The sequence below is a fragment of the Microcebus murinus genome, chromosome 23 (genome assembly GCF_040939455.1).
Source record: "Microcebus murinus isolate Inina chromosome 23, M.murinus_Inina_mat1.0, whole genome shotgun sequence".
Lineage (NCBI taxonomy): Eukaryota > Metazoa > Chordata > Mammalia > Primates > Cheirogaleidae > Microcebus > Microcebus murinus.
In genome coordinates this window covers 34,610,865-34,626,432 of record NC_134126.1, presented here as the reverse complement: position 1 = coordinate 34,626,432, position 15,568 = coordinate 34,610,865, and the positions used below count along the sequence as shown (strand labels likewise).

At 42.9% G+C, this 15,568-nt stretch overlaps 1 protein-coding gene across 1 annotated transcript in view; it reads left to right on the top strand.

Moving 5' to 3' along the window:
• Positions 1-15,568, top strand: part of CRB1 (crumbs cell polarity complex component 1) — a 112,393-nt gene that overhangs the window by 27,645 nt on the left and 69,180 nt on the right. Inside the window, exon 2 of the mRNA XM_075996990.1 lies at positions 7,265-7,834. Within this exon, the coding sequence (XP_075853105.1) occupies positions 7,265-7,834 (570 nt within the window). The remainder of the gene's footprint in view (positions 1-7,264; positions 7,835-15,568) is intronic.

Genomic DNA, 15,568 nt, shown 5'->3' with positions numbered 1-15,568 from the left:
AACATGCACACGGGCAGACGGGAGCAGCTCGTATTATAGAGTTCCTGAACTTTAAGAGCTTATTTGCTTATTGTAAGAACAAGTCTTTATCTATGCAATAAAGAACAATTTAGGAAATATCTAGATAAGGGTTAACTTGTGCCTTAACAATGGTAAGTTCTATGGTTGCTCAGGCCAGGAGTCAAGCGTGCAAAAATATGGGAGAGATTCCTGGAAGAAGTGCACCTTGCACTGGGCTTCTCGGGACGTGCACAGTTTGAACATGCATCGTAATCCGACACACAGAAAGCACGTTAGACGTCTTCATTCATGGCTACTGCTGCAAGAATGCCATAATAGAAGATAATTTAGATTCTAGGGCACTAATGTCTTACCACACGTTACTTCTCTAGACCAAAAATAGGAGAAACTGTCCAGAGCTACCCTGTTCAAGGTAGCGGCCGCTAGTCCCGTGTGGCTTTTGGGCACTCGAAATGGGACTAGATGGAATTAAGTGTGCTGGGAGTCTAAAACGCACCCACCCGGCATCTCCGAGGCCTGAAATGAAAACAGTGTAACTATCTCATTAATAATTCTTTATACTGATTATATATGGAAATGGTAATTAATGTTTTTATATATATATACTGGGCTATTAAAATATGTTAAAATTAACTTTGCCTATTTGTTTTTTCTTTTTAACGTGGCTGCTAGAAACTTAGCGTTACAGACGCAGCTCGTAGAATCCGTCTATCAGACGGCGCTGGTGTAGACGCTGTGGTTTAGGTGTGGTCTGTGGGGCGGCCATCAGCATCACCTGGAGCTTGCTGTAGATGCCAACCTGCAGCCCCGCCCTCCTGAATCTGCAGTTTGACCGGATCCTCAGTGGGTGTCTGGCAAGGCTGATCCGGATCGTCTTTTAGGTGTTTCTTTTTAGGTGTGATTCCTTCTTCCTATTCCTTTGGATTTTTTCAAATAAATGTTTCGAAGTCTTCTTGACATCCTGATCTACCATGTATTAGCTGCACAACCCGGGGAAAGTTCTTTGACATTCCTGAACCTCAATTTCATGTTTATAAAGTGGGCATGATGCCTCCAACCCCACAATTTTTCTGTAGGGGTTAAATGAAACACAAGGGTTAGGCAAGGAGCCAAAATATTAGAGACATTTGTATAATACCAATAATAAAGTTGCAACATTAGATTATTCTAATTTTTTCATTCTTGTATGGATTGCCCATACTATTTTGGTATACAGTGGAATGGGCTGGAGGTTGAAGGGCTGCTTTCATTTATTCTATGTTGCTTATTTTTTCCTTTAACCTTCATTGTGTGTGGTATACTTAGCACACTGATAAGAATCTAATTGAAAATATTAAAACTTTCAAATCTCTTTTTAGGACAAAAGTGCTGTGTAGCTAAAATTTTCAGAGCCATTGTTTTATAATTGATGTTGAAACTGTATCTGTAAAATCATTGATCAGTTTTAAAAAAAAAACATGGCTTTTTGGAGTGGTAAAAAACTTTTACTTTTCTTTTTGTTCAGAACATTTTTAGCTTCATTGTGAGAATTTCAATTTCCTAGTGGCAAAGGAGCTAACAACACGAACGTCTCTTCCATAAGTAAAAGGGGTCGTTTAGAAGCCTGTCATTATTAAAATATACATGGATTATAATAAGGTCAGTGGATTCAGGCCTGATTAGCTTTAAATGAATTTAATGTCAGAGGAACCTAATTAGACCCTCATTAGAATTTTTGGTGATTGACATTTAGTAAAAGTGACCTTCACGATGTACATTATTTAGTCGTGTTCTAAGGATGACAAAGGGCAGGTCATCTTCTCTGAGCTAAGGGTGGGTGACTGCAGCCAACGGCAAAGCACTTGGTCTGCCACCCTAACCCTAGATCCGGAGACCTGATCCAAGCCGGATCCCGTGCTTGAGTGCATGGGCTTTGCAGAGGAGGACCCAGAGGCTTTATTCTCATGGAGAAGCTTTGAGAGAAAAAGAAGTCTTTGTTTCCGCAGCCTCCCGATTTCATCTGTGACGATGCTCATGACCAGAAACTGCGCACAAAAGCACCCAGCAAAATGCCTGTCATATACAGGGGACTTAAAATATGTGTTCATAGAAAAGTTTCTCAGGCCATGGACCCTCTAAAGAGGAGATGGTAGTTGAATAGGGATATTGAGTTACAGGTGACACTGATGAGCTTTGGACACGAACAATCTTCTCTCAACTGGAGTAAGAAAACTGTGTTTCAGAGAGTTTGCACGTGAGTTAACTATGGTGAATATTAAGTTGATGATATTGGGCATTTAACCTGGATTTTGAAGTATGATTCTCAGGGAATGTGTGCTGATGACAAACTTGTATTCATACCTCTTAAAAAACCCCAAGCCTCAAAACTCTCCTTCCAATATCATATGGTCTCCTTTTTCTTGAATGTATTCATTTTTTAAGCATGCATTTACCACGCACCAGCTATGTTCGTGGTACTTTGCCAGTCAATAGAAGGTGGCAAGATATACATGCTTTGGACCCTGCATGGAAAGAAAAGGCAGATGATATTGATTTTAAAAACTCCTTTATCCCTGATTTTCACAATGAAATTTATGTATCTTTTACTCCTAATGGTAATGACGACACCATCGCCAACAATGAAGGCTCTCTCTGTGCCAGTCCTGCCAGGAATTTCATGTTCATTCATTTAACTTCACAGCGACTCTCTAGGGCAGGTGTCATTTCTACAAAGATGGAAACTGAGCGCAGAGGTGTCAATTGTGATAGAACACACGGAGTTAGCAAGTGGCAGAGCCAGAATCTACACCCAGGCTCCAAGGCCATGCTCTCCCCTTCTGTGCGTACGGCTACTGTACGTATCACCCTCTTCAGAAATCGGGAAACTGAGGCCCAGTGACAAATGGTCTCCCCAAAGTCACAGAGATGGTGAATAGCAGAACCAAAATTCAAATCTCTGACCATGAAACGGTACTCTTCCCATTATATTAAGTTGGCCTCCATTTAGTATTTAAGACCCTATACACAGAAAATAACAACACATCAGATTGTAAATGCCTAGTTTTAGAAATGCAAAGGAAAGGAATGGTCAGAAAGAGCCTATCTGCATCTTATTTTAACTCCGTGTGGATTCTACCACACTGTACATCAAAGTAAGTGGTTTAACCCATGATTTGTTCTTCTTGATTTTATCAAAAAAGTCCACAGTAAGAATTTCACAGCAAGGCTTAAATGAGGATTCAGGTTTGCCTGCTCATTCATTCATTATTCAACAAATTTCTATTGACTACCTACCACGTTCAAGTCATTTCCTCTATGTCCTGAATAAAGACATGGGTCTCCCATGCCACCTTCCTCCAACTCCAACCCTGGAATTAAATGTCATTCTCTGCAGAAAATGATCAAGCTAAAGAGAATTCAACAAACCACTTTATTCTCATCAACTGAAATTCTTAGACCAGGAAAATTTTGACATTTCTATCTCCAATAACATTGTTTATAATTTCCATTTCATTCTAACTGCATTTCGTTAGAAAATGTGTATTAAATAATCTTTATGAAAAGATTTTTTATATAAAAGAATATAAGAAACCCTTCATTAGATGTTGTTGGGAATATCAAGTTTTATGTTCACAGTTCCTCTGTTCCTCTTTCATTTTTATTTAGGTAAAACACATTTAGGTTGAACATATATTAAAGATAGAATTAACATAGCGAGAGCTTTTCCTTTGTGTGTTTAAAAAAAATGACTCCATTTTTCACATAAAGACAGTGACACATACTGAAAAAACAAATTGCTCCACACCACAGCCGGCATATTTTCTCCCACCTCTATGAGAGATGTCCCCAAGTCCTTGCCCGTCTCCCCATACTTTAGGGAGGAACCCAGAAAAACACAAGCCCCAGAGCCAGGAGCCCAGAGAACTTCGTATCCACTGGTGGGAGTACATGGGGAGCGTTTGGGGTGACTCGTGACATTTTTCTTAAAGGAGTTCTGCTCTTAGAGAGAGAAAAGAAAGAAAAGAAAGAGAAAGAAAGAAAGAAAGAAAGAAAGAAAGAAAGAAAGAAAGAAAGAAAGAAAGAAAGAAAGAAAGAAAGAAAGAAAGAAAGAAAGAAAGAAAGAAAGAAAGAAAGAAGAAAGAGAGAGAAAGAAGAGAGAGAAGAAAGAAAGAAGAGAGAGAGAAAGAAGGAAAGACAGAAAGAAGAAAAGAAAGAAAGAAAGAAAGAAAGAAAGAAAGAAAGAAAGAAAGAAAGAAAGAAAGAAAGAAAGAAAGAAAGAAAGAAAGAAAGAAAGAAAGAAAGAAAGAAAGAAAGAAAGAAAGAAAGAAAGAAAGAAAAAGAAAGAATAAGAGCAAAAAGAAAAAGTCTGACACCTGCTATTGCAGAACTTCTTACGGCAGCCAGTAGATGGCGAACTTTACTACAAGGAAACAATTTTGCAGCTTAAATAAATTGGTCTGAAAATATCAATTCCCCTCCACGGCCAGTAAAAGTCTATAAGTCTCCTATGAAAGCTGGGGGGAAAAAATCTCTCTATGGTCATTTCTCTAGGAACTAAATTCCAATTGCAATTTTAAATAATCCATAAGGTTGTGTTTTTTTGTTGTTTTTTTTTATGAGTGTGTCTAAGTCTTATTCTAAAGGTGTCGTCACTGTGAAAAGTGCTGTATTGTTCACTAAAGACGCATGCAACGTGCCAGGTGTAATCACGTATCACGTGTTTTTCAATTATGGCTACAAAAATTGGAATAATCATCATCCTTGCCTCATGACATTCCCATCATGGGTCTGACCACAGTCTGTTTTTATTTATGGTTATTTAGTCAGTTAGTTTTAATAATGCCATAAACTGCAGTTCATTTACATGTCTGAAAAATAGAACTTTCACTTTGACGCGTGATTGTCCGGTTGTTCAGTGCGGTCAGCTCTGCGGTAGCATCAGTTAATGACGCCCACGTCACGGGCTGCCCTCCCACGGGGCCAGTTAGCATCTCACCTGTGGGCACACCACAGACCTGTGTAGCAGACGGCACCAATGACACAGGTCACCCCGGAGCAGGCACAGCGAGCGGGTGTGGTTAAAATGATCGGACAATGTCGTTCCATTTGTTAGCTTTCCAAACATGTTCTGGAGGATCAAATGCATGATCTCCGGCTTCCTGGTGATCATGGTTGACCAGATGAACGCACTGTAGATGCTTTGTGTGTCTCTATTACCAGGTCACACCATGGACTGTTAGTGCTGTCTTCACTATTGGCAGTAGAGTCAGCGGCGTCTCTAAGTCTAATCCAATCGGGAAGCCAATTCCAGAAACCCCAGCACCGATTCAGAAAACTCATTCGTAAAATTCTGTCCTCTACAACTCAGCACCAAAATCTGCATTAGTTGAGGTCCTCCAGGGTAACAGAACCAACGGGATACGCACACAGGTGTTCCTTTACTTGCTATGGGATTACATCCTGATAAACCCATGGCAAGTGGAAAATATCCTAAGTGTAAAATTTGTTCAAGACACTTAACCTACCAAACCTCACAGCTTAGCCTAAAAAATACCTTAAAAGGACTCAAAACACTTACATTAGCCTACAGTTGGGCAAAATCATCTGATACAAAGCCTGTTTTATAATAAAGTGTTGCATGTCTCATGTAATTTATCGAATACTGTGCTAAAAGTGCAAAACAAAATGGTTGTATGGGTACAGTTGTAAAATTGAAAAATTGAAAATTGAACCATCTTAAATTGAGTATCATCTACATATGTATGTATGATATATATGGGATATACAGAGAGAGAGTGAGAGAGAGAGAGGGAAAGAGGAAATGGAGGGAAAGAGTGCTTTACCATAAGGAGTTTGTCCATGGTATTGTGAAGGGCTGATTTGTGTCTCATGATTTAAGAGCAAACTCTGTGTTTTATAACCTTTTTATTATAGGCCTGTACTATTATCTGCTATGATGTTTGTGAGCAATGTTTTGAGAAACGAAGTAAAAATAAGGGAATAATGTATTAGATGAATCCACATGAAAAGAAAGTGTTTTGTGGACTGGTACATTGAGTTGCCAAATCATAAAGCTTCTCAATGTATACGATTACGAAAATAGAAATGTTGTGACCATAACGTGTGTATATTCAGTGAGAATTTACACACATGCAAGTATCCAGTGAACTTGGGGGGGGGGAATTATAGAATTATTGCTTTCCTGAAGGTTATTATTCCAATTAGAATTTTAAAAATCTATTCCTAGAACAGAGATGATTTTCAGGAAGATGAAAGTTTGCAAATTTTACTACATCAATTTTCCTGCAGGGACTTAATCTGTCAGCTGCAAAATGTACACAATTATGTTGTGTTTCTGTGAGGATAAGAAATAATATAAGTGGGCCAGGCGCCGTGGCTCACGCCTGTAATCCTAACACTCTGGGAGGCTGAGGCGGGAGGATCCTTTGAGCTCATGAGTTTGAGACCAGCCTGAGCAAGAGGGAGACCCCGTCTCTACTAAAAATAGAAAGAAATTAGCCGGGCATGGTAGCACATGCCTGTAGTCCCAGCTACTCGGGAGGCTGAGGCAGGAGGATCGCTTGAGCCCAGGAGTTTGAGGTTGCTGTGAGCTAGGCTGACGCCACGGCACTCACTCTAGCCTGGGCAACAAAGCGAGACTCTGTCTCAAAAGAAAAAAGAAATAACATATGTGAAATACCCTAGAATGCTTAGTACAGAGAGTGGATCTTCAGTAAATAGTCAGAATTTTATTATTTTTTCTTTTCTTTAAATTTCTTTGGCTTTTTGTTTAGAGCATGAAATCGTGTTGTGATGAGGCAGTCATAAACCCAGTTACGGTATTTATTTCAATATTAGTTGCAGCGAGACAACTTGTTCAGAACTAGCTTTGTAACTCATCACCCAGGATTCCCCAAACTCTTCCAGGAGAGAACATGAATTTCAGAATTCTGTGTACGTAGGGAAGTGTAACAGCTGCTTCAATTCGCCCCAGTCCTCAGCTCCACTCACCCCCAAGAAAGGGAATGTGGAGGAGGAGGAAAAAAATCTCAAACCAGCAAACCGGTTTGCTTCTAACAACCGCACGAAAAGCTCTGACAAACGGGAAATGACAACGCTGCGTCGGAGCTGGACCCACCGTGTCTCCCATTAGCGAGTTTGTCTGAGGCGGCCCAAGGGTCCGAAGGAAACAAGTTCTCTGACATCATCCTCAACCATTCGCAACTTTAATCTTGATTTTTTTTTTCTTTTTACTTTTTTGTAGATTCCTTTTGCCATAGAAACGACACCAGGTGCATCTCACGTTCTTGCCAAAGCAACTCTACGTGCAGGGGCCTCTCAAAGGACAGGGACTGCCGTTGTTCAGACGAGGCCGGCGATGGGGACAGAGGCTGCGACCGCACGGAGGACCCTTGTCTCTCGCACCCCTGCGGCGGGAACGCCACGTGCGTGAACGCCCCGGGAGAGCGGGGCTTCCTGTGCCAGTGTCCCCCTGGGGTCACCTGTGAGGCCGCCGGGCCCTGTGGCCCGAGCTCCTGCCAGCACGGGGGCGTCTGCCGCCAGGACCCCGCTCCCCCCGTCTGCGTCTGCCCTGCCGGGTATGCCGGAAGGTTCTGCGAAGTGGACGTGGACGAGTGTGCCTCCAGCCCGTGCCACCACGGGGCCGTGTGCCAGGACGGCATTGGAGGCTACGCCTGCTTCTGCGTGCCCGGGTACCAAGGCCGGCACTGCGACCGCGAGGTGGACGAGTGCGCCTCGGAGCCCTGCCGGAACCAGGCCACCTGCGTCAACGGGGTAGGGAGGTACACCTGCCTCTGTGCCCCCCGGTATTCCGGTGAGTGGGGCCGCCTCCCAGGGCCTGCTGTGAGACCAGCTTCCTCGGTCGGTCCTTCCTTCCTTCCTTCCTTCCTTCCTTCCTTCCTTCCTTCCTTCCTTCCTTCCTTCCTTCCTCCCTCCCTCCCTCCCTCCCTCCCTCCCTCCCTCCCTCCCTCCCTCCCTCTCCTTCTTTCTTTCTTTCTTTCTTTCTTTCTTTCTTTCTTTCTTTCTTTCTTTCTTTCTTTCTTTCTTTCTTTCTTTCTTTCTTTCCTTTTTCTTTTCTTTTTCTTTTCTTTTTTTGAGTCAGAGTCTTACTCTATTGCCCGGGCTAGAGTGCTGTGGTGTCAGCCTAGCTCACAGCAACCTCAAACTCTTGGGCTCAAGCAATCCTCCTGTCTCAGCCTCCCGAGTAGCTGGGACTACAGGCATGCGCCATCATGCTCAGCTGAGATATATATATATATATATATATATATATACTTTTTAGTTGTCCAGCTAATTTCTTTCTATTTTTTAGTAGAGATGGCGTCTCACTCTTGCTCAGGCTAGTCTCGAACTCCTGACCTCAAGTGATCCTTCTGCCTCAGCCTCCTGAGTAGCTGGGACTACAGGTGTGAGCCACCATGCCCAGCTAATATATATATATATATATACACACACACACTTTTTAGTTGTCCAGCTAATTTCTTTCTGTAGCTTCCTCTTTCTTAAATATGGCAGAAGCAGAGGTGACGTGTTTATGTCCCTTCCAATCATTTGTGAAAATGGCCAAGTGCTTGACAATAATTAATTGCGATATGGAAAACTTCCAAAGCTGGTAGAAATCGACAGAATCCACTGAACTCTGAATAGCTGTGGACTGCCACTGTTTCACATGGAGATCTGCATGATTTAGAGCTGAGATTCCATCTAGCGTTAGCGGCCCCCAAGGGTCCTGGCCTTCCAGGTGGGACAGCCAGCTTTCCTCGTGGGTGCATAATCCTTTCATTGTAGCTCAGGTCTTTGTAATGCCCAAAACTCGACATTGTGGACTGCTGGGAGCTGGTGGGTTCTAAAGCTGAAATGTGATCATCAAACCAGTGACAGGGAGCTGACCAAGCATGGTCATCAGATAAACCATCATTTTATTAAGAAGGAAGCCAGTTATTGTTTCATCTCTTGGAAAGAACAAATAATAGAACCTCCTATGTATTTCCTTATCATAATGTTTCTGTTGATATAATTTTATTAAGAGTGACAAGTTGGGCCGGGCGCGGTGGCTCACGCCTCTAATCCTAGCACTCTGGGAGGCCGAGGTGGGAGGATCGCTCAAGATCAGGAGTTGGAGACCAGCCTGAGCAAGTGCAAGACCCCCATCTCTACTAAAAACAGAAAGAAATTAATTGGCCAACTAAAAATATATAGAAAAAATCAGCCAGGCATGGTGGTGCATGCCTGTAGTCCCAGCTACTCAGGAGGCTGAGGCAGGAGGATCGGTTGAGCCCAGGAGTTTGAGGTTGCTGTGAGCTAGGCTGATGCCACAGCACTCACTCTAGCCTGGGCAACAGAGTGAGACTCTGTCTCAAAAAAAAAAGTAACAAGTTGACAACTGGTTACCAAGTCACATACGTCACCTCACTCAGTCCTGATCCTCCCACCGTCCTGAATCACGGTTAATTCATTCAGTCAGTTCTTCACAATGACCACCTTGCTCTGCTTTACTCTCTGGGCTTCCACCTGCTTGTGAGGGGCAGCTGCTGGTCTGTGCTCACCCGCACTCCTTCTTTCCGACCTCGGCTCAGCACTCACACCTCCAAGGCATCACTCGCATTTTGATGCCGCTTGTTCCCTTAGCTCTCGTCACCTTCGCAGCCGCCTGTGTTTCTGCCTTTGGACTTGCCTTCCTCTCCCAACCCTTTCACACTCACTTCTTCCTTTTCTCATTCTTTTTTGCAAGAGCACGAAGCAACACAACTATCTGGAAAACATTCCTCTTCAACATCTGCATCAGAAGCCTCCAGTATCATTTTGCTAGTCCATATTCTGGAAATATCTCTTTTACAAAATAGACGTATCCTTAGTTGCTCCGAAATGAAATTTGCTCCCTGTCCCTCATCCCTTACTTACCTACAGTCAGTCTTCAAAATCTCCTGTTTTGACATCTAAGATGTGTTCCGAATTGGGTTCATCCATCCTGTGTCCTGGCTCATGTCCTCCTCCTCTGTCACGTGTAATATAGACAGCCTCCCAGACTGTCCACTTCCAGCCTCTACCTGTTCCAAGTTGCTCTGGGCATTGCCTTTGAAATAATTCTTCTAAAATAGGGCCGGGCGAGGTGGCTCACGCCTGTAATCCCAGCACTCTAGGAGGTTGAGGCAGAAGGATCGTTTGAGCTCAGGAGTCCAAGACCAGCCTGAGCAAGAGGGAGACCCCGTCTCTACTAAAAATAGAAAGAAATTAGCTGGACAACTAAAAATATATAGAAAAAAAATAGCCGGGCATCATGGCTTGAGTTTGTAGTCCCAGCTCCTCGGGAGGCTGAGGCAGGAGGATCGCTTGAGCCCAGGAGTCTGAGGTTGCCGTGAGCTAGGCTGACGCCACGGCACTCACTCTAGCCTGGGCAACAGAGTGAGACTCTGTCTCAAAAAATAAAATAAAATAAATAATTCTTCTAAAGTAGACCTATGCCACACGATCTATGTTACTGAATTATTCTAAGTCTTTAAATTCTTTCGTGTATTTCTTGGTGTACTCCCGGTCATGAAACTGAGATAAATAGATATTAAACTGGAGTTTACCTTGTCTATTACCTCATATATACTTTATGATGGGAGAATGCTTGTGTCAGTGGAAAATTATTTTATCGAGTGCATCTTAATTGCCGATACGATACTAAAAGTTATGGGTAATATTAAAGGAGCTGATAAAATATTATACATGAAAACCTCCTTGTTTATATGCCCTACTATTGTGCCAATTTTCTTTTCATTAGAGTGATAGCAATTAAATTTCAATTTTTTAAGAATTTTTTTGAGTGAAAATAAGAAATAAGTTGTTGTGGGCCCGGTTTTGGATTGCTTTTGTTTAGAGCGATCACTTAAAAAAACTCACTACCGTTCATGAAGTTAGCATCGTCTATTTCTTGCTGCTATTTTAATGCTGTGAAAGATGATGAAAAGGAACAGATCTGAGACCGAATTAACGTTTCGGCCTTTTTAACTGCGGTGTTCCGTAATAGTTTTATAATTGCAAAAACAGGGCTTGAAAAATCATGTTTTGTAATGCGTGCATTTCTTTTGCATTCCAATTTAATTGGATTTTAATGAATCCTTTCAGGGGTCTAAGGCATGAAGGATGTCAAGGGTGTATTCCCAGTGTGCAATGTAGTCAAGTTCCATCTGTAAGGCGCTTCACCCCACGACGAATGAACGCATTTATGCTGTGCGTCCTGTAATAAGTATCCCAGTGAGCGTGAGCACCCCTCTCTCACTGTAACACTGGAAGTCCACCACGCGGGTGCTTTCCTTGCCAATCCCTGATGTAACGATGCTATTCCCTTCTTGACTATATTCTTTCCTTGTTTTCCAAGAAATCAGCTAAATTTCATTATTTCAGCTTATATTTCCGACGGCATATATACAGCTTGCTTGCAAACAGAATTCAAACGAGAGGCTCGTGCGGCAGTAAGAATTGGGTCTGTCATTAGCTGGTTGGGATTAGTTCGGGTACAAAAATGCGATTGTGGGCTCGCTCACAAGCAGAATCGCCCGTGTGCCGGTAGCTCATCAGTGGTTCTCATTAGCAATTGCCCCGGGGAGATTTGAGACAGAGGTGGCCGTACCCTACCTCCAGAGGGTCACGTTTAATTGATGGTCCCGATGTACAGCTAGAGCTGGGAGCCAAAAATTCAGTTTATGTGAGCTTAATTTGGAAACTTTTCTTGCACTATACTGTCACATAGACACACAGGGAGGTTGGTTTGCTTCGTTGCTATCCTGTGAGTACCATTTTTTGTGGCAGTTCAGGCAGATTAGCGAGAACCCCCGAAGAAGGTCGCTAGAACCAAGGGAAAAGGCAAAGTTGAGAAGAAAAGGACCGGCGAGCGATCGGCGCGGGTGTGCCGGGGTGCGCTGACTCAACCCGCACCTCCTGGTGGATCCTGGGAACCGTATTACAATGACCCAGCTGCTGTGCGCTGCGTCCAAATTTAGGGTGATCGTAAAAAACGTGGCTTGCAGGAACCAACCTGTGTTCCTTTGAGCAGCAGCAAAGTAAGAGGCGGCAATAAATTTTAGAAGACAGAGAAGGAGACGGGGAAAGAGCTGCGGTGCGGGCAGGGGTTCACACCGCGTGAGTTCTCCGTGTGCTGCCTGGTGCTTCCCGAGCAGTGATTCATGGGCCCCAGGAACCGGCTCGGGGAGCCGCCGAAGATGCTGGCGAGAATCTGCTGGGCGTAAGCAAAAACTCCAACTGGCGCAGAAAGTGAGCAGCTGCAAACTTTTCTTTTTAAACGAAAAGACTATTAACTCTGAGCACGTGACTGCTTTTAGGTCACATTTACGCAGTGAATCATTCTGTAACCGAGGTCTTCCTTAACATTAGATTGATTAATTTTCACATTTTTCGCACTAAGATGCCTGGCAGTATGAGAAAATAGGGCTGTGCAAGGGCAGGGATAGGGCAATTCAATGTACGATGAAACAAATTGGTGCAGGAAAATATCTTACTTCCTCTATTATAAGATAGATCCTTGGCATAAAGATAATCTTTTGGGAAATTAGAAAATACACTACATGAAATTTGCTCTTCAATTATAAGGTGAGTCTTTATTTCAGAAACAAAAAATATGTTAAGAAAATGTATTCTATATTCAAGAAAATGTGTTAGCACATGGAGAGTGGTTAAAAGACTAGTTAGTGCATGAAGACTAGTTAGAAGGCTAGTGTGGTAACCTGCCTGTGAGATATCAGGAGCTGGCCTGGTAGGATGGCCGTGGGCAGGAAAGGTGAGGGCAGGTATAGAGTCATGAAGAACAAGACTCATGGAGCATTCACCACGGTCAGAATATTTTCAAATGTATTTTACTCCCAAAAAACTTGAAATTCTGGCATGAAAAAAAAGTATGCATTAAAAAGCTGAACTGTCAATTCTTTTTTTTTGAGACAGAGTCTCACTCTGTTGCCCAGGCTAGAGTGAGTGCCGTGGCGTCAGCCTAGCTCACAGCAACCTCCGACTCCCGGGCTCCCAAGTAGCTGGGACTACAGGCATGTGCCACCATGTCCAGATAATATTTTCTATATATTTTTAGTTGGCCAATTAATTTCTTTCTATTTTTAGTAGAGACGGGGGTCTCACTCTTGCTCATGCTGGTCTCGAACTCCTGACCTTGAGCGATCCTCCTGCGTCGGCCTCCCAGAGTGCTGGGATCACAGGCGTGAGCCATCTCGCCCGGCCTTGTCATTTCTAATTTAGCAAACTTACGGGGTAAATTAGTGGATCTCAAACTGTAGTGTCCATCAGATTGCCCTGGGGGCTCATCATTAATATATCTGATTCACTAGATCTGGGTGGGGCCTGAGAATGTGCAGGTACAAGAAGTTCCCGCGTGGCGCTCCGCTGCTGGCCCGGGGGACAGCTTGGAGACACCAGGGACGTGGACAGTTACATGGACTTTCACGTGACACCTTTGGCTCTTATTTCCCAAAGTCTGTGAGACCAGGAATCGGAAGTCAATAAAATGTGGGCTTTTACATAAAGCGCCGATTGCTGGCGACAGTTCTAGACACACGATGCTGTATCTGAACAGCTGTCCTCTCCCAGACTCACCTGTTGGAAACTGAGTCACCAATGCAGCAGTGCTGGGAGGTTGCATGGCCTCATGGGAGATGTTTTTTAGGGCATGGGGTGACTCTCTCGTGAGTGGATCAAGGCCACGGTGAGACAGGCTTTGGGGAGGGGGGTCACCTCCTCCGGCTCACGCCAGGTGAGAAGCAGCGGTCCCACCCTCTGAAGGATGCGGCCTTCACGGTGCTGTCCTGGAAGTGGGTCCCTCACCAGACACCAAGCCTGTCTGCACCTTGATCTTAGACTTCTGGGTTTCCAGAACTGTGAGAAATAAATTTCCGGTCTTTATGAATTGCCCATTCTCAGGAATTCTGCTATAGCAGTACAGCATGGGTTAAGATATGTGATATAGGAAAAAAAACAAAACAAAAAAACGTAGATTCATCAGTCATTAATTTATTCAACACGTATATTGTTTAGTGACTTCAATGGATCAGACTTTATTCTACGTTCTGTTAATACAAGAGCAAAAAAGTGATGAAAAATCTCTTATTTCTAAAGGAAGGATATAGATGTGTGTAAAATCAGTAAGTAGTAGATAAAATATATAGTAGGTCATTGTGAAGACTTTGGCTTTCACTCTAAGTGAGATGGGAAGTTATTGGCGCCATTTGAGCAGAGGACTGAGATGATTGGACGTACATTTTAGCAAGATCGCTCTGCTTGTTATGTTGAAAATACACGGAAGCGGGTGATGAGGGTAGAATTAGAATGTCCAATGGGGATTGATACAATAATCCAAGCAAATGGACTATTTTGATAAGGGGGGAATGAGAGAAAAGTATCAAGTTTTAACAATAACACTTTGCCCCCTTCTTAACATTTAAGATAGAAATTAACACAGAAGGATCATGGATCATGCGAACAAAGCAAAAGCGTGTGTTCTTCAGAATGGGTCCATGCGTTAGAACATTTCTAGAAAGAATGCAGTCTTCCTTAGTAGTTTATATAGCCATGTTATCATGCAGTGTCTTTCATAGGTACAACTCAAACTTATTCCACCTATCTAGGTTACATGATGGTTACTCATTTAAAATTTCCTATCAAGACCTTCTTTTCCTTTTAATAATATTTCATGTTCTTCTTGAGCCTTCTCCAATAGTCCTCCACTCTGATGCACAAGTCTAAGAGGTACGATGTAGCCAACAGTGCCATTACAGTGGCATTTATAAAGAGCACAATTTAAATCCTAGTCGATATGGAGATTTGAATTTGGACTTGATCTTTTCTCTTTTCCAAATATGTTTTGATCAACCAAATCCCTTTGAAGCCATCTATGGCAAATCATATGGACAATTTAATGCTAATGGGAAATAATTGGGGGGAAATAAAACTATCATGTGTTACAAAATATAAGCTTATTTCAAGAGAAACGATGTTATCACTTTATCAAAGGAAAGAGGTTATTTTTATATGCTCTTCATCATAAAATCGATCATTTTGTAGTGTCCTATGAAGAAAATTCAACACATGATCAGGCTTTTGCTCAGAACGAGAGCCGTTTGGAATGCTTGTTGCGAAGAAATGGAGTTTCTGGCTTTTGGCAAAGGTTTGTTGAACGAGTACACGAAATAACGAATGTTATTCATTCAGCAGATATTTATCCTTGCAACGCGCCGGCCACTGTGCCGGAGCTTGGAGACACAAAGGTGACCAAGACAGAGTTTGCCCCAGACAAAACGTGCACAGTTTATTCAGCAAGCAGGAGAGCTAACAAAAATTACAATCCGTCTGTGAACGGAGAGTGAGGAAGCACAAGAGAGGAGCTGGTGGTGTTTCTTGGAGTCAGGAAATGTTTCGTAGAAAACAATAGCTTATGAGTAGGGCAAAAATACACCTCTTTCAGGATGTAGGATTGAAACTTCTGTCCTCTGGATACATTTGTTTTTGTTATTATCATTTGAATAATAACATGTTGAATGTCAAGGGA